At 47.2% G+C, this 19,719-nt stretch overlaps 1 protein-coding gene and 1 pseudogene across 3 annotated transcripts in view; both read right to left on the bottom strand.

The window, feature by feature from the left end:
* The window catches only part of LOC100757228 (cat eye syndrome critical region protein 2 homolog), a 108,137-nt gene extending 107,046 nt beyond the window's left edge, over positions 1-1,091 (bottom strand). For all 3 annotated transcript variants that reach the window (XM_035448870.1, XM_027429315.2, XM_027429316.2), the window contains exon 1: positions 687-1,091. In XM_035448870.1, the coding sequence (XP_035304761.1) occupies positions 687-812 (126 nt within the window). In that variant the 5' untranslated portion in view covers positions 813-1,091. The remainder of the gene's footprint in view (positions 1-686) is intronic.
* Positions 915-19,719, bottom strand: part of LOC100757975 — a 32,181-nt pseudogene continuing 13,376 nt past the window's right edge.

Raw genomic sequence — 19,719 nt, forward strand, 5'->3', positions numbered from 1 at the left:
CGGGGGAATAATGGTGGCGAAATCAACTCAGGGAGAGAGCGAGAGCTCCCCGACTACAGAGGGCTGGCTGCACGTTCCTCAGACGGAGCGGTTTTTAAAGAGGAGGGGGACCCCCAAACTTTCCCTCCACAGCCTCGCGTCCCGAGCGACAGTGAGAGCGCCAGGCGGTCCTACAAGGAGAACGCCCAAGCCCAGGCCCCATCCCGCCCGCCCGAAGTTGACTGGAAGCGCCGAGAGTTCCGGGCCTCCGCAAGTCGGCCAAGTGCGACCAGGGCGAGCGTTTCCCGAGCAACGCCGACCCTGCCTGCCCAGGGCCGCTCCCGCCCGGCCGCGGCGGCCCCCCGGCTCTGCTGCGCCCGCACCCGGTCCCCCGTCCCCGCCTGAACAGCTGCTCGCCGCCTCCGAAGCTCCGGCGGGGAGCGCGCGCGCACTCTCGCCCTCAGGCCGGCCGAGAAGTCCCGGGAGAGCCCCCGGGTCCCGCGCCGACAAAAGCAGGCTCGACCCCCGCCTGCTTTGGAGAGCGCCAGGGGCCGCGGGGAGCCCGTGCCGGCCGCCAGCCTCGTGCCCGCCGCCGCCACCGCCGCCGCCGAGCCCCTCGCCCTCGCCGCCCGCACTCCGCGCCAAGTCGGCGGCCCGAGACTCCCCGCGGGGAAGCGCAGAGAAAGGGCGCAGCGCCCGCCACTCACCTCGATCTCGAAGTCGGGCAGGCGGAACGCCGTGCGAAAGAGCGAGCAGAAGTGCGCGATGGCCGGGACTTCCCACCAGGAGCGGAGCTCGCCCAGCCCGGCCGCGCCGCCCTCCTCCGGGCACATCTCCCCGCCGCGCTCGCCGGCTCGTCCGCCCGCTCGCCGGCTCGTCCGCCCGCTCGCTCGCTCGCTCTCCTTCGCTCCGACTCCGGCCGCGGGCAGCGCCTCTCAGCGCGCTCGGCGTGAGCACAAGCTGAGGCGCGCCCGGGGGGGGCGGCGGGCCGAGTCGCTGAAGCGGCCGCTGCTCCGGCAGCCGGCGGGGGCCGCGCGCTCGCCCCGTCCCGCCGCGGCCGTGCGGCCGCCCCCCAGTCCCATACAATATAATCCACTCAGCGCCGAGGAAAACAGATGGGGCTGGGGGTGGGGAGGGGGCCCGGCAGAAGCCTGGGGGAGGGGCCGCCCACGAGGAGGGGGCGGGGCCGGCGCGCACCACAACAACAACCCCGCCCCCCCACCCCTGCGCGGACAGCAGCTGCACTGGGGACGGGGGGGGGGAGGGGAGCGGGCCAGCCGCGCCCCGGGAGGGGCCCCGCGCGTGACGCGGAGGGGGCCGCGCGCAGCCCGCGGGCGGCCGGGCGGGGGAAGCGCTCGGCGGTGCAGGTGTTTGGGACCGGGGAGTTGGGCGACTTCGGGGACGGGGAAGGGGGGGGGGACAATAAGGGTCGCTCGCACCCCCACGTGGCCTCAGTGGTCGCGTCCTTTTAAAGGGCCCGCTGGGTGGTGCTCGCGCTAGGGGCGAGCGCCCGGGAGTGCGCACGTGTGGGGTTTTCAGTTATTACTGATGCGGAGGGTGCTGCGGGCGAGCGGGCGGGCCACGCTGGGAAGCGGAGGCCGCGGGTGGCGAAGCGCTTTCCACCTGTTCTCTGGCGCTTTTATTCCGCCGGAGAACGGGACTTGGAGGAGCGCTTGAAAGTGCCTCTCTCTCTCTCTCTCTTCTCCCCGGGGAAGAAGGCGGCGGGGCTGGTTAGGCTGGAACCGAGGAGGATGGAGGGTAGAGTGTGGCGGGAAGGGTGGAGTAGGGGGGAGGCACCAATCAGCAGCCTAGCGGGAAGAGCAATTTCCCCCACCCCAGGGAACGGACACGTGCAGCCGCACTGGAGGAGACTGGCTTGGAGCCCTGGGACTACTGCCCTCGCCGGAGCCTAGCTGCGGGCGGGCGGGCGGAGTGCTCACAATGTGGCTCGGAGGCTGGGGGGTGGGGCAGAGGCTCGGGACCTGGGGACGTGTGTCCGGGTGGGGGTAGGGGTGGAGACCTGCCCAGGCTAAGGGAATGTGCCCCGGGAGGAGGGTGCTGAGGCCACGGGCTGTAGAAATGTTAACTGCCGTTTAGGACGTCGGAATTCTGCGAAACCGGAAGGGGGAATTCCCCTCCAAAAATAACCCAGGAGTTTGGAAGAACTACATTGAAGGCTCGCGTCTGTTTGCATTGGTTGGCGCTTGGGCAGTTCTACTCCACTCTCAAGAGTCCTGGCTGGCTCTCTGCTCCCCCTCGAGAAACACCGCCCCTGACGTGCACTCGAAATTAGCTATTTACTGAGCGAAAGAAACCCTGGAAAGAATCAATAGCAAGGATGAGGAACGAGTTGGTATGGCAGATGTGCAAGTAGGCTGCTTGGGTCCTTCCACCTTCCTGCACCCTCACCTATTCTGATCGTTTTAATAGCCTCTTGTGTCTTTGTAAGGCAGTTCTTAGAAACACAAAATTCTCAAGCGAGTCTTGGGCGAACCAACTCGTCTTAAGATCCTTCATCTTGGACCTGGAGAGATGGATGGCTCAGCGGTTAAGAGCACTGACTGCTCTTCCAGAGGACTCAGGTTCAATTCCCAGCAACCACATGGCAGCTAATAACTGTAACTCCAAGATCTGACAGGGTCATGCAGGCAAGACCCAAATATTCCTAAAATAAATTATAAAAAACTACCACCCTGTAGGTAGTTAGCAACCCCTAAACAGTATGTTTGTTTTTAATGTTTTTAAAACTCAGCTACTCTGTAGGTGCCTCATGAATAGATTGGGGGGTGGGGGCGGGGGGGGGGTGGAACTCATATCTCCTGGAACGTTCAATGGATGTTTTGGTTAGTGACAAGGTTTCCCCTCTGTAGCCCAGGCTGGCCTCAAACTTAAGTCACTCCTCCTGCCTCCACCTTGATCTTGAGCCTCCACGGCTGGCTTTCTCTGAACTGTTGTGCCACACCCTTTTCCTTTGAAAAGGGTTTCATAAAGCCCAGACTAGCTAGCAACCAACTCTATTGTGTGTATCACCTTGAACCAATTGTGCCTTGCCCTTCTCTTGTGCTGGGATTACAAACAGGCTTCTCTGCCCGGTTTCGTTTCTTCACACTACTGTCTAATCCATTACTTTTTGACTATTCTCACTCCTTCCTCTTGCTCTGCCATCTACTTATTTCTGTCTTTATCCTTGTTTTTATTTGTTTTTCGAGACAGGGTTTCTCTGTGTAGCTTTGGAGCCTATCCTGGCACTTGCTCAGGAGACCAGGCTGTCCTCGAACTCACAGAGATCTGCCTGCCTCTGCCTCCCTAGTTCTGGGATTAAAGGTGTGCACCATCAAAGCCCCGCTTATCCTTGTTTTTTAACGGTTCTTTGAGACAGGGTTTCTCTATGTAGCCCTGACTGTTCTGGAACTCAATTTGTAGACCAGGCTGACCTCAAACTCAGAGATCCACCGGCCTCTGCCTCCTGAGTGCTGGGACTAAAGGTGTGGGCCACTGAGCTGCAAGGTGGTGGCCAAAACTAATCCCAGCACTCAGGAGGCAGAGACCGGTGGATCTCTGTGAGTTCCAGGCCAGCCTGGTCTACAGAGCTACACAAAGAAACCCTGTCTCAAAAAACCAATAATAGATAAGTAAATAAATTAGCAATATCAGGAAGCAGAAAGGTAAGAGATTTGACTACTCGATAATCACTATGGCATTTGAATGCTCATTACACTCACACACCCCATTGTAACTCCCCTTCTCATCCACATCACTGCCAAGTCCTAAAAATCAACAAAGCAGGGCTGGAGAGATGGCTCATCAACTGCTCTTCCAAAGGTCCTGAGTTCAATTCCCAGCAACCACATGGTGGCTCACAACCATCCGTTATGAGATCTGGTGCCCTCTTCTGATGTGCAGATATACATGGAAGCAGAATGTTGTATACATAATAAATAAAATCTTTTTAAAAAATCAACAAAGCAGTTATGAAACTGCAAGTGCTGCACTTTCACCTCTTATAGTGGTCAGAAATGATCATAACCTCTTTCTGAGTGGATTTGCCTCTGAGGCCAGTGTCTTCTTGAGTGTCTCATATGGGTTCCTGTGATTTGCACATCAGCCGTAGAATACCATCACTATGCAACTCTGGTTCAGTATGGCTCTGCAGTTTGGGCCTCCTTCCTTCTCTCTGCCCTCCTTACCACCCACAGTTCCACCTCTACCTCTACCTGCAGTTTGGGTCCCATCCAGGCTCTAACAGTAAAGGAATTGAAAATGCTTTGGGTCACTGGGCACTTGGGAGGCAGAGGCAGGTGGATCTCTGAGTTTGAGGCCAGCCTGGTCTACAGAGTGAGTTCCAGGACAGCCAGGGCTGTTACACAGAGAAACCCTGTCCCGGGGAGGAAGGGGGGACACTTTAACAAAAGAAAATGCCTTGGGTCTTACCAAGTGGACTAGACTTTACTTCCATTTGATCTCTGTGTCTTAGAATTGCTACCCCTGGATCCTTGCCCCAGCTCTGAATATTTGTTTCGCCTTGTGTGCTTACCTGCTTCAGACCTGGTTTCTGAACTAATCTGGAATCTAGAATAGTGACCCCTGTAAGAATGTTCAAACATGTGCCCTCTTAGACTTTCCCTTGCTTCTGAGAGGAGCTGCAACTTTTCTCCCTCCGATCACTGGGGTTTGGATCTTCCTTACACGATGTCGTGGTCTTGCTCTTTTTCTACTAATGAGCCAGCAGCACTTCTAACCTCAAATGACCCTGGTGGTGCCTGGGGATAATTCATATTCTCTACAACTTTTATTTACATAACCTCTTCTCCCTGAGTATTCCTCATTAACCCGGAAATTGGGCCTGACAACCTGAGCCCACATGGTAGAAAGAGAACCAAACACCGCGCGTGTGCCCTGGCACACACGCACACCCACACACATAGAAAACAAAGACATCATGGCACAGGCCTTCAATCTCAACACTTGGGAGGTAGAGGCACAAGAATCACATATTCAAGTTCAGCCTCTTCTACACAAAACAAATTCAAGACTACCCTGCACCATGTAAGATTCTGAATCAAAAACAAAATAGGGCTACAAGGTGGCTCAATAAAGGTGCTTGCCACTACACCGGATGACCAGAGTTCCATCACCTGAAATCACATGCTAGCAGGTGTTATGGGAAGCTTCACCCCAGCCCCTGGCATCCATACACCCAAAGAGTCTGGGATATTAGGGTGGAAGTTACACCCAAGCCCTGGCATCTCAGAAAGCCCGCCAAATGATGACCCCTCCCCCAGAGATACGACCACTCCCACAAGGTAATTAAACTGCCCCCCAGAAAATACTGGTGGTTTTTCAATCTCTCCCATCTCCTCTCTGTGGGGCTGGAAGGCTATCCAGGAGCCTTGTAGCCATTAAATGTGGGCTTTTTCTAGGTTTAATTTGGTCTGATTTGGATTGCTGCATCAGCAGAGAGGCTTATTGGGTGCAGAAACTTTTCAGTAGGAAAGAATTGACTCCAACAAGTTGTCCTCTGACCTAGACAAGCATGCTTTGGCACACATGTACACATAATTTTTTAAAAATCTATTGTGGTATGGTGGCTACATGCATGTAATCTCAGCACTCAAGAGAATAAAGTAAAAGGATCACAAGTTTGAGGCTAGCCTGAGCTACATGAGCCAAAAACCAGCCTGTTCTAAACAGTGAGACCCTGCCTCAAAAACATAAAACAATGGGCCAGCAAGATGATTTAGTGGATAAAGACACTTGTCACCACGACTGACAACCTGAGTTCACTTCCTATCACCAACATGGTAGAATGAGAGAACCAACTCCTAACAATTGTCTTGAGACCACACATGGACCAATGCATGCATGCAAACATTCCTACACATGAGTGCACATGAACACACACATAAATGTAGGAAAATTTTTAGCCAGGAGGTGGTGGCACACACCTTTAGTCCCAGCACTCGGGAGGCAGAGGCAGGTGGATCTCTGTGAGTTCACCAGACTGATCTACAAGAGCTAGTTCCAGGACAGCCTCCAAAGCCACAGAGAAACCCTGCCTCAAAAACACCCCCCATCCCGGTGTAGTGTCACTATAATCTAAAATTACTAGTTTAATAAGTTATTGATGTATCTGTTTGTATATTGTTGCCTTAAGCATTTTAACTGTACTTTTACTCTACAATTTTATTAGTCAATTGTTATTTGCATTTATCTCTATTTCTGCCTTGTGTTTGTCACTGGTTATAACACCATCTACAATCTCAAGTTTCATTTGACACTCTTTCCTATAATTCTATCACTACACAATAGCTTTACATGAGTGTCCTTTATCTGATTGTCAAATTTTTTTTTGCCAATTCATTCTTTTGATTGTGCACTTTTGCTATCATATGAAAAGGAAGTATGTAATAAAAAAAAAAACACCCCCCCAGCTAGGCATTGGTGGCGCACACCTTTACTCCCAGCACTCGGGAGGCAGAGGCAGGCGGATCTCTGTGAGTTCAAGGCCAGCCTGGTCTCCAGAGCAAGTGCCAGGTTAGGCTCCAAAGCTACACAGAGAAACCCTGTTTAAAAAAAAAAAAAAAAAAAAAAACACACCCCAAAAATTTTTAAAATACTCTGGGCAGTGGTGGTGCACACCTTTAGCCCCAGCACTCAGGAGACAGAGACAGGCAGATCGCTGAGTTTAAGGCCACCCTGGTCTACAGAACTAGTTCCAAGACAGCTAAGGCTATTACACAGAGAAACCCTGTCTCAAAAAAAGAAAAGAAAGAAAAAAAAAAAAAAAGAACTTTAAACACAAACCTCCAGTTTTTGCATACTGATTAATCATGCAAAAATATTTACATCACTTCTCATGGAAAAAGATGGTATCATGCAGGGCAGTGATGGTTCCCACCTTTTGTTCCAGCACTTGGGAGGCAGAGGCAGGCAGATCTCTGTGAGTTAGTGGGCAGCCTGGTCTACAGAACGAGTTCAAGGACAGCCTCCAAAGCTACACAGAGAAACCCTGTCTGGAAAAAACAAAAACAAAAAAGCCCACATCCATTCATTTTGGCGAGTTACTTCTAAATGTCTCTCTCTTAACCCTCATGCTTAAGCCTGTATTGAAATATTATTAGGGGCAGGAGAGATGACTCTGGTTAAGAGCACTGGCTGCTCTTCCAAAGGACCCAGATTTAATTCAGCACTCAGATGGCAGCTCACAACTGTCAGGGGTTTTTGTTGGTTTTGTTTTTTGAGATAGGGTTTCTCTGTGTAGCTTTGGAGCCTGTCCTGGAACTCATTCTGTAGACCAGGCTGGCCTCAAACTCACAGAGATGTACCTGCCTCCGCCTCTGGAGTATTGAGATTAAAGGCATGTACCACCACAGCCCAGGTCACAACTGTCTGTAACTACAGTTCTAGGGAATCTAAATCCATCACACCAATTTTTGAATTTTTAGAAAATTTTTAAAATATAGCATTATGAAATCACTCCCCCATGAAAGAAAGTATATAGGTTTATGATCAGGACGTTTTCATCCTGAAAAGAAATCCTCCCTCTTTTTGTACTAATCAAAGAGACAGAGGGCTTTAACTAAGTGGTCCCCGATTCATTTTAAATTCATGCAGGGTGTTATGGCATACACCTATACTTCTAATACTTGGAAGGCAGAGTCACAAGAATTGCCAATTTTAGGCCACACTGAACTACATAATGAGACCCAATCTCCAAAAAACTAGGCACTGGAGAGATGGCTCAGCAGTTAAGAGTGCTTACTGCTGCTCTTGCAGAGGACCTGGGTTCAAGAAGGATTCCCAGCACCCACATGGGGGCCTACAACCACCTAAAACTCGAGTTCCAGGGGATCCAGTACCTTTTCTGACCTCCCTGGTCTTCTGCATACATATGGTGCACACAGACTCAGGAACACACATACACAAACAATTTTGTTTGTATGTTGCTTTTTCCGAGACAGAGTTTCACTGCGTAGCCCTGGCTGTCCTGGAACTCACTCTGTAGACTAGGCTGACCTCAAAGTCACAAAGATTCTCCTGCCTTTGCCTCCCTTGTATTGGGATTAAAGACATGCACCACCATGCCCCGAAACAAAAAAAAAATTTTTTTAAATCAGGCCAGGTATGGTAATACACACCTTTAATCCTAGTACTTGGGAGGCAGAGGCAACAGATCTGTGTGAGCTCAAAGCCAGCCTGGTCTACAAATCAAGTTCCAGGACATCCAGGAGTATTACACAGAGAAACCCTGTCTTGAAAAACAACAACAACAAACCCTTGTTCTCTGATCTCCAAACAGTTGTGGCATGCACCCATGATAATGTTTATCATATATACACCACACATATCCACAATACAAAAAGTAAAAGGCTATCTTTTGATCATTGAGAGAATGTTCCAACTCTCATTGATGCTTATTGAAGACATAAACCTAGCAAACTTTGGCTTCAACCTGCCTTTCTAGCCTTTTCTGCCACTAACACCTCCACCCTATCCCATCAGGGATCACCCTCCCCCTGCCAAACAGGTTCACTCAACTGCAAGATCGATCACCTTGGCTCCTCTTTTGATCATGCCTTTCAATCGCCTGGAAAGACTACTTATAACTTGACTTCTAAACGGGAAGTGTTCAAAGCCCTTCCTTGATGTAGCGTTCCTGAAACACCCTAGCTAACTCAGCTGTGCTTACACAAGAGACTGTGAATTGTATGATTCACTCACCAAGCTCCTATGATTTTTCTCTTACTGATTCTGCAGTTACTTGACTCTTGGTATTGGAGTTGTCTTTTCTTCTCAACTAGACTTCTTGAGGAAATCCTCTCTGATATTCACCAATTGTACAATGACGATGTACATGATGGCATATACCACAGAAAACTGAGAAATCCTGAACCTGGGAGCCTGCCTGCTTCCTTCCACTGCCTTCTGCTCTCAGTCATGGGATTCACTCATAACCATATAGGTCACAGACCTTTCTTAGCAAACATCCTGTGTCTCTCCCAGCTCTCAAGTCATTTTGCCATGTGCTGCCTGGATGCTTCTCTATCAGCTTATGTTCAATATTAAAAAACAATATATAAAAACCTAAAGTTGCTTGGGAGGCAGAGGCAGGTCTACAGAGTGAGTTCCAGGATAGCCAGGGCCACACAGAGAAACTCTGTCTCGAAAAACAAAACAAAAGCTGGGCATTGGTGGCGCATGCCTTTAATCCCAGCACTCGGGAGGCAGAGGCAGGCGGATCTCTGTGAGTTCGAGACCAGCCTGGTCTACAAGAGCTAGTTCCAGGACAGCCTCCAAAGCCACAGTGAAACCCTGTCTCGAAAAAACAAAAAAAGAAAAAAAGAAAAAAGAAAAACAAAACATAAAACTTCGGTTGCAGGACTTGGTGGATCACGCCTTTAATCCTATACTTGGGAGATAGAGGCAGGCAGATCTCTGACTTTGAGGGTAGCCTGATCTACATAGCGAGCTGCAGGCTAGCCAGGGCTATATAATGAGATATATAAGTTTAAGAATGTGGCCCAATGGTACAACACTTAACTAACAGGCCCTGGATTACATCATCAACACACACACAAAAGAAAAAAAAAAAAAAAGCAGCTGGACAGTAGCACATGCTTTTAATCCCAGCACTCTGGAGACAAAGGCAGTAAGTGGATCAATGAGTTTGAGGCCAGCCTGGTCTACAGAGCAAGTTCCAGGACAGCAGGAGCTACCCAAAGAAACCCTGTCTTGAAAAACAAAACAACAGCCAAAAATAGTGCCTCACTAACAACAATCTTAAATTTTTATAGTTTAACTTTCCCTTTTTGGCTGATCTTGGTAGTGCATGCTTTTAATTCCAGCACCTAGGAGGCAGAGGTGGGTGTGCTGTGTGACAAAACTTTTCGGGGGAAGATGCAACATGCCTGTCTACTTACCCTAGATAAGGATCCCAGAGCAGACCCAAGTCCAATTTAGTGAACCAATGAGTTTTATGGGGGTTACTTGGAGGAGCAGGCATGAGTCAAAGACAGCTACATCAACAAAGTTTACCCCAGTATGGGTGACAGCTCACAAAGCTGGGATTGTGGAGCACACTGCACAGCCTGCAGGGATCACAACAGGTTGCAGAGTGTCCATTCCAGTGATTCAATTGATCTAAACCTCCCCGTGGCAGCTTGGCCGGTTTCTGTTTCTCCTAAACAGCTGGCCTCAGAGTCTTCTTTATAGTTTGGTTTATCTGAGAGTCCTTGCAGCTCAGCTGTTTGGCTCTTCTTTGTTTTTTTAATGTTTTTATGGTTTATTTTTATTTTGTGTGCACTGGTATTTTGCCTGCAGGTGTGTCTATGCGAGTGTCAGATCTTAGAGTTACAGATAGTTGAACTGCCATGTGGGTGCTGGGACTCTGGAAGAACAGTCAGTGCTCTTAACTGCCGCGCCATGTCCAGCTCCCTGTTTAGTTCTTCTGGAAAGAGACTCTGAATTTAATGCTTACTCTGGCAGGGAGGGGCCTAGTGAATCTGGTTAGTTTTAGGGACTTCCTGAAGCTCTTTTGCGTTATCTTCCTGCTTAAGGAACTTCCCTACAGGATAAAATGGTTCAACCTCAGGAAAACTGTTACCCAACAGGTGGATCTCTATGATTTCAAGGCCAGCCTAGTTGACATGGTGAACTCCAGGCCAACTAGGCTACACAGTGAAACCCTGTCTCAGAAAAAAAAACTCTTTTCCTTCTGTCAGCGGGAGTGGTGGTGGTATACCACTGTATTTGGGAAGCAGAGGCCTTCAAAATCACCATCAGCTATATAGTAAATTCTAGGCCTGCCTGGCTTACCTGAGATCCTGTCTCCAAAATGAAAGAGACAGGAAGCCCAAGAGCCTTATGAGAACCAGGCAAGTCACGTGATCTACCAATGAGCCACACCCTGTTTCCTCATCTGTACACCCAACTCTAAGCATATCCCCTTAACTTTTTTTGTTTGTTATATGTGTAAGTGTGCATATGGATGTTTATGTTTATTTGTTATATGTGTAAGTGTGAGCGTGCATATGGACGGAAGCAGAGGACTACTTATAGACGTCAGTTCTCAGCCGGGCGGTAGTGGCAGCACACAGCTTTAATCCTAGCACTGGGGAGGGAGAGGTAAGCAGTGAGTTCGAGGCCAGCCCAGTGTACAGAGTGAGTTCCAGGACAGCCAAGGCTATGGAGAAACCATGTCTCAAAAAGCAAACAGACAGAAACAAAAACAAAAAGAAGCCAGTTCTCTGCTTACCAGGTGAGTCCTGGAGATTGAACTTGGGCCATCCAGCATGACAATAGAATACCTTTATCCACTGGGTCCTGAGTAGCATATTCCTTTTTTTTTTTTTTCCAGACAAGAGACTCTGTGTCACGAAACATGGGCTTGAACTTTTATTTTTGTTTTTGTTGTTTTGTTTTTTGTTTTGCTTAGTTGGTTGATTTGATGTGGTTGTTGTTGGGGGACAGTGTTTCATACAGTGTATACACCACGGTGGTCTCCAGCTTGGTGTCTAGCTAAGGCTGACATGAACTTCCGATCCACCTCTTGAGTGCTAGAATCACAGGCAAGCGCCAACATGCTTGGTTTCCATTCTTTTGTTGATGTTTTTTGCGATAGATCTCATTTAATCAAGGTTGGCCTCCTCTCACTAGACAAGGCTAGCCTAGAACTTGTAAGCCTCCTGCTTCTATTTCCTGGCATGAACATGAATCACTTTTTATGTGGTGCTGGGATTTGAACCCAGGGCTTTGTGCATGTTAAGCAAGCACTCTACCAACTGAACGAGACCACGACACTTAGTTCCCATGAACCATGGCATCTGTAAGCCTCACCATGTTTCCAGTGACTAATTCCTACAAGACCAAGGAGACCAAGGTGACAGGGGCAGCTCTGTGTTTGGGCCTTAAGGTTGGATGTTTGTGCTCTTTCCTTCCAGCTGCCACCATCCCATCCACACTTGAAGAAAACCCGGGAACTTTGGGACCATGTGAGCTACCAAGGCCTCATTGGTAAGCACCCAAGGTACCTAGGAGATGGGGGTGGGTGGAGAGTGGGGGTTGTGGTAATGCTTGTGGCATGCCTTACCACAGCATCCGTTCCCACAAACACCACCCAGGTTAGTTTGGAAGGTTGGTATGAGGGATTACCACGTGCAGAGGAACCAGAGCTTTCTGCCTTGATAAACTGTGGACATTGGTCAGTGATAAGATACGGTAAATGCTGCCACAAGCAAGTGGCTCCCATCTTCAGTGTGGTACAATCCAGCATCTACAGTGCTCTGGGGAAAGAAAAAGCACACAAGCACTGTCACCAAGAAGGCCAAACTCGAAGGACAATGGCGACAAAGACCTTTAATCCCAATGCTCAGGAGTCAGAGGCAGGTGGATCTTTAAATTCGAGGCCAGCCTGGTCTACAGAGTGAGTTCCAGGACAGCCAGGGCTGTACAGAGAAACCTTGTCTCAAAAACCCAAAACAAGACCAAAAAAAAAAAAAAAAAAAAAAAAAAAAGGCCAAACCCTTCAGCAGAAAGCCTGAGAAGGTCACTGGGGCTGGTGGGAGGCCCAGGTGTCCTGCCTGCTTGAAATCACATAGGGAGGTTCATTAAATGCTAAAAATTCTTTAAACAAACCCAAACAAAAGTCCTCCTGACCTGGCTGACAAAGACTCCTGGCTCTCGCTGTCTTCTGTGCACAGTCAGCTGCTGCACGCTGGAGTTGTTCCTGCTTCCTGGGCTCAGGCTTCAAACAGCCTGGGCCAGAGTGGGCCATATCTTTTTTTATTTTAATATACAATTTATTTTTATTTTATGTGCACTGGTATTTTGCTTGCATGAATGTCTGTATGAGAGTGTCAGAAGCCCTGGAACTGGAGTTACACACAGGTGTAAGCTTCCATGTGATAGAAATTGAATCCATGTCCTCTGGAAGAGCAGTCAGTGCTCTTAAACACTGAACCATCTCTCCAGCCCCAAGAACTTTTTTTTTGAAACAGGTTCTCACTAAGTATCTCTGGCTGATCAGGAATTTCCTATGTAGACCAAGCTGGCCTCAAACTCACAGAGATCTGCCTGCCTCTCAGCCTCCATAAAGACATGCACCACCATGCCTGGCCCAGATTGGGCCATATCTGACAGTCAACTGTATTTTCTTTTGTTTTGATGCTACTAGGGCTGGAATCCAGGGCCTCAGTCATGCTAGACAAGGGTGCTACCACTGCCCCAAAACACTGTTTTAATACCACAAACCATGATAAATTACTTTGAATGTTGCTGAGCTTAGTACTTGATGGGTGAGAGTCAAAGGGGAGTTGACGACACCCTTTCTTTCTCTTTGATTCAAGACTGAAATCCTCATCAGGAAGGCTGGGGTGCAAGCACGAAGCCCTACACACCACACTCAGCACTAAAGAGGAATAAAATAGAATCCTCAGCTGATTTTGTTGCCTGTTACATTCTCTTCCACACGCTGTATCTGAAAGCCAGCCCTCTGCTGCCCTGGACTGCTTAGTCCCTGTTTATGCTTCTCTGCTCCAAAATTCCTCTCTGAATTCCTGGAGTCTCCAGCCTGAGCCTATCTCATTGTAACATCTCCTCTTGTTCTTGACACCAGGTCAAATAGCTTTGTAGCATCTCAATTCCCAGTGCCATTCAGAGGCTAGGGAATCTTAATGAGTTCTCCCCTTAATCTCTTCTCAAAGGAGCTGCGATTCTTAATTTCTCCAACTTTCCTTTTAATTATTTTAGCTCCTTGTGTCATTCCTTTGGCCTCAGATCATCCCTACTCAGTGTAAAGGTCACATTACTTGGGTTGACCAAGTGGCCAGGGTCGTATACATTTGGCCTCAAACTCCTTAACCAGGCCCAAGTTGCTTCTGCTATATTTCATTCAAGACTGAAATGTACATTTAGGTAGAAAATTCTGCCTCTGGCCTAGAGAAGTTTCTAATTAAATTGGTAAAGTAGCAGAGTTGGTAGTGTGGTGTGAACCAAGTATACTCTAGTGCCTGTAGTACTTATGATCCTAAAGCTATAAATGATGTAAGAAATCACCTAGTCCATTGTTGGGAATATAGCTCATGGATAAGTGCTTACTTGACATGAACACGGCCCTCTGTTGTTGAAAATTATTTTAAGGTGTGTGACATTTGTTTATGCTGTGGAACATTTGCCTTAATGATGCAAAGATGTGTTGCATTCTTTTTTGTCTTGTTTGTTTAACTCTGTGAGGCTGTGTAACTTTGCCTGTCTAAAACACTGATGATGGCCTAATAAAGAGCTGAATGGCCAATAGTGAGGTAGGAGAAATGATGGGCAGGGCTGGCAGGCAGAGAGAATAAATAGGAGGGGAAATCTGGGAACAGAGGACGGAACAAGATATAACAAGGAGAGGAAGACAACAGAGACCAGCCACCCAACCATCCAGCCAACCGGGGAGTAAGAATGAAATTAAGACATACAGAAGTAAGAAAAGGAAAAAGTCCAGAGGCAAAAGGTAGTCAGGATAACTTAAGAAAAGCTGGCAAGAAACAAGCCAAATTCTCTCTCTCTCTCTCTCTCTCTCTCTCTCTCTCTCTCTCTCTCTCTGTGTGTGTGTGTGTGTGTGTGTGTGAGAGAGAGAAGAGAGAGAGAGAGAGAGAGAGAGAGAGAGAGAGAGAGAGATTTAGAATCTGGGTGGCAGGCCCCCCAAAAGAGCACAAAGAGTAAAAGTAAAAAAAAAACAAACAAAATTTTGGCATTACAACATGGGGCTAGAGTAAAAAAAAAAAATTAGCAACAACAGTCCTCAATTCAGTCCCCATCACTGCAGAAACTGGATGTAGTGGCACATGCCTGTAATTGTGAGGTTAAGGCAGGAGGAACTCAAGTTCCAGGACAGTTTGGGTTACATGGTGGGAGCTTATCTAAAAAAAAAAGTGAAGGAAGGAGGAGTCTAATTGCTCCTGGAAGATTGAGTAAGCTGAAATGTCTAGAGTAGGTTGGCTTGGGAAAGATGAGGATTTAAAAAAAAATTATTTTTATTTGCCTATATATACATCACATCCATGCTTGTGTGTGACAACGTGTGGGGGTGCCTCTGGAGCCATGCAGTTATGAACCACACAGTGTGGGTGCTGGGAACTGAAATTAAATCCTCTGGCATGACAGCAAGCCCTCCTTTTTTTGTTTTTGCTTTTTTTTCAAGACAGGGTTTCTCTGTGGCTTTTGGAACCTATCCCGGAACTCGATCTGTAGATCAGGCTGGCCTCAAACTCACAGAGATCCACCTTCCTCTGTCTCCCAAATGCTGGGATTAAAGGCATGCGACACTACAGTCTGGTGCCAGCAAGCCATCTTAACCACTAAACCATCTCTCTAGTCCAGTATTTCTCAACCTTCCTAATGCTGTGACCCTTTAAAACAGTTCTCAGGTTACGGTGATCCCCAACCATAAAATTATTTTCATTGCCATTTCATAATTATAAATGTGCCACTGTTATAAATCATAATGTAAACATCTATGTTTAACATTGTTTCACAGGAGACCTCTGAGAAACTGTTATGACCCATAGGTTAGAACTTCTGCTCTAGTTCCTTGATAGAGCAGCAACTAACCACTGAGCCATCTCTTCAGCCCCCAGAGAAGAGTCTGACCCAGTGAGAAATCCAGTTGACTATTCAGGGCTTTAAAACATGGGCTGCGGAGGTGGTGGCTCATGACTTTGATCTCAGCACGGGAGGCAAAGGCAGGTGGATCTCTATGAGTTCCAGGCCAGCCTGGTCTACAGGGTGAGTTCCAGGATAGGCTCCAAAGCTACACAGAGAAACCCTGTCTCGAAAAACCAAAAAGAAAAGAAAACAAACAAAAATGGGCTAGGGCAGTGATGGTGCACGCCTTTGATCTCAGCACTTTGGAGACAGAAGCAGGCAGATCTCTTGTGAGTTGTGACTAGCTTGGTCTGAAGAATGGGTTTCAGGATAGCCAGGGCTATACAGAGAAACATGTCCACGAAACAAAACAAAAACCCATGGACTGGATAGAGGGTTCAAACGGTAACATGCTTGCTACTCACATATGAGGACTTGAGTTTGATACCCAGTCCCAGCACCCACGTTAAAGCTGGGCATGATGTCATCTTCCACACACAGTGCACGTGTACTCTCCCAAGTAAGCATGCTCACACACAAAATACAAAGAAGTAAAAACACTAGAAAAAAAAAAAAAAGATGTGCATGTTAGTATATGTCTTTTGTCTCAGCATTTGGAAAGCAGAGGTGGGCAGATCCTATGAATATGAATTCTGTTTAAAAGTCATGTTACTGACCTGGTGGTGGTGGCACACACCTTTGATCCCAGCACTTGGGAGGCAGAGGCAGACAGAGCACTGTGAGTTTGAGCCTTAGCCTGGCCTACAGAGCAAGTTCCAGGACAGCCTCCAAAAGCTACAGAGAAACCCTGTCTAGCAAAACTAAAATAAATAAAATAAAATAAATAAATTCAAATAAAATAGGGTCTTATGCAGCTAAGGCTGGTCTTGAATTCTCGATTCTCCATTCCATACCTCTCAAGTGCTGGGAATACTGGCATGTGCCGACATGCCTGGTTCAAGTATTTTGTTTGAATTTTTTTTTGGTTTTCTTTTGTGTGTATGGGTCGGGGAGACATGCAGGGCTTCACTATGTAGGCTTGCCTGGCCTGGAGCTTGCTATATAAGCAGAATTTTCTGCCTAAATGTAGAAAATGTTTCAGTGTTGAATGAAACGAATTAGAAACACTCGCTAAGGAGTTTCAGGCCAAATGTATATGACCCTGGATACTTCCTCAACCAAAGTAATGTGGGTTTTTTGTTTTGTTTCGATTTCTTTTTCTTGTTTTTTGAGACAAAGTGTTTCTCCTTGTAGCTACAGAGCCTGTCCTGGTACTCACTTTATAGACCAGGCTGGCATCAGCTCCGATCTGCCTGCCTCTGCCTCTCAAATACTGGGATTAAAGGCATTCTATACCAATGCCCAGCTATGTTTTGATTTTTTTTGAGACAGGATTCTCTGTGTAGTCCTGGCTATCTTGGAATTCACTCTGTAGACCAGGCTGGCCTCAGACTCACAGAGATCCACCTGCCTCTGCCTCCCAAGTGCTGAGATTAAGGAGTATGGCAGCTTGAATATTTAGTTTTAGAATTATGCATGTACTCTCAGATAGCAGAGGTGTCAAACCCCTAGGGTAGCAGTTCTTGACCTGTGGGTCCCAACCCCTTTGGGGTCTAAAAACTCTTTCACAGCGGTGGATTATCAGATATTTATATCACCATTCATAACAGTAGCAAAATTACAGTTATGAAGCAGCAATGAAAGTAATTTTATGGTTGGGAGTCACCACATGAGGAACTGTGTTAAAGGGTCACAGCATTGAGAACCACTGCCCCAGAGTTTGAATTGCAGGTAGTTGTGAGGCACCCAACAAATGTGTTGGGACTGGAGCTCCAGTCCTCTGAAAGTGTATTACATGTTTTTAGTTGCTGAGTCATCTCTTCACCCATAATTTATTTTCTTTAATGATTTTTTATTTTTATTTTATAGGTATGAATGTTTAGCTACATGTATGTCTGTATACTATGTGCATGCCTGGTGCCCACAGAGGCCAAAAGAAGGGATCAGATTCCCTGGAACTGGAATTATAGATGGTTGTAAGCTATTATGTGGGTGCTGGAAACTGAACCTGTGTCCTCTGCCGGAACAGCAAGTGGTCTTAACTGCTAAACCATTTGTCCAGCTCCAAATTCATTATTTTTATTTTTTATTTTATTATCATCATCATCATTAATTTTTTTTTTTTTTTGAGACAGCATTTCTCAGTGTAGCCCTAGCTATCCCTGAATTTCACCCTGTAAACCAGGCTGGCCTCAAACTCAGAGATCCTTTTGCTCCTGGCCTCTGAATACTGGGATTAAAGCCATGAGCTACCACACATTATTTTTAAACCTAACAATTTAAAAAAAATCATTTGTTTACTTTTTATTATTTTGTTGTTGTTGCTTTGAGACAAATTTTCTCTGTATAATAGCTCTGGCTGTCCTGGTACTCACTTTGTAAATCAGGCAGGGCTCGAACTCACAGAGATCCACCTTCCTGTGTCTCTTGATTGTTGGTATTAAAGGCATTGCTTTTCTTTTTAAGACAGGCCTCTCATTCAGCCCAGGCCTCTGCCTCCCAAGTGCTGAATTACAAACTTGGTTACCATGCCTAGCAATGTTTCTCTTCTTTGTCTTTTCCTGTGTGTGTGTGTGTTTTGTGTGTGTGTGTGTGGGGGGGGGGTCTTGACAGGGTTTCTCTCTAGCCCTCGATGTCCTGGAACTGGCTGTGTAAACCATGCTAGCCTCGAGCTCAGAGATCTGCCTGCCTCTGCCTCCAAAGTCCAGGGAACAAAGGCATATGCCCAGCTTTTCCTGTCTTTGTTTGAAACAGTCTCATGTAAGCCAACCTGGCCTTGGACTAACTGGGTAACTGAAGATGATTTTGAACTCTTGATCTTCCTGCCTCTATGTCCTGGTGCTAGGAATGTAAGCACATACCACCATGTCTTGCTTTATCTATTTGCAGAAGCAGTATTAGTTTTGGTGGTATTGATTGAAGCCTGGGTTTGGACATGCTAAAATAAACACAAAGACCGGGCTTGCTGCCCAGCGGCAGATCCATCAACCCCTTTTCTTTTGAATGGTTGATCAAGCCTTACCGTGGTCTCCTACCTCACTCAGCAACTGAAGCAGAGCCTTCAGGCTCTTGCCTTTGCATAGTTGAAAACTTAAAAGAAATAGGAAATTTTGGGGGGAAGAGATGTGCTGCTGGAAAAGGAAAAGTAGGGGATGATAACCTATTACTGAGGTGTGAAATTTAGATGATTAAACCTAAGACACCAACATGCCTGGTAAATAGACAGACTGAGAGATGTTTCCATTGTCCTTCTGGATCATAGTGAGAGCGTTCACAAATGTGATAGACCTAAAGAGATTCCCATCTGATGGCCTCTCCCTGTGGAGGCAAACACTAGGAGCTATCAAATGTTTTTGTTGTTGTTGTTTTATTTGTTATGTGTTTTGAAATAGGGTTTCTATGTGCAGCCTTGGCTGTCCTGGAACTTGGTCTGTAGCCCAGATTGGCCTTGACGTCAGAGATTTGCCTGTCTCTGCCTCCTGAGTGCTGGGATTGAAGTGTGCACCACCACCACAAGGCATGGGGTATTAAATATTTTAATTAATTTTGGAAAACAGAAATTTGCAGACTTTGTGCTTGCTACTGAAGTTAGGAGCTTTGAAAGTATCTCTGTTTTGAGTGCCAGTTTTGTCCCTTTGGTTTTCTCCCCGAAAGTGCTGGTGATGGAACCCAGAACTTTGAGCATGCCAGGCTAGCACTCAACTGAGAAATAGGGCCAGCTCATCCTTGCCCCATAGAACACATCCCATGTACACATTGGAAACCTAATTTTACAACCAATCCTTCCAGGTAAAAGTTGGATGGTGAACTGTAAAAACTATTGATGGTGCTAAAGAGTGCTTAAGAACATTTCCTGTTCCTGTGGAGACCATAGGTTTGGTTCCCAGCACCATGTGGAGGCTCACAATGCCCTCTTAATTACAGTTCCAGGGGATCCTAAGCCTTGTTCCGGCCTCGTGGTGCACACACGTACTAGGAGCCCAAAACTCACACATATAAAAATAATCCTTCCTAGGGCTTTGTAGTTGCAGAGTCACCCAAGGAAGGTACTGG

The sequence above is a fragment of the Cricetulus griseus genome, chromosome 8 (assembly GCF_003668045.3).
Source record: "Cricetulus griseus strain 17A/GY chromosome 8, alternate assembly CriGri-PICRH-1.0, whole genome shotgun sequence".
Classification (NCBI taxonomy): Eukaryota; Metazoa; Chordata; class Mammalia; order Rodentia; family Cricetidae; genus Cricetulus; species Cricetulus griseus.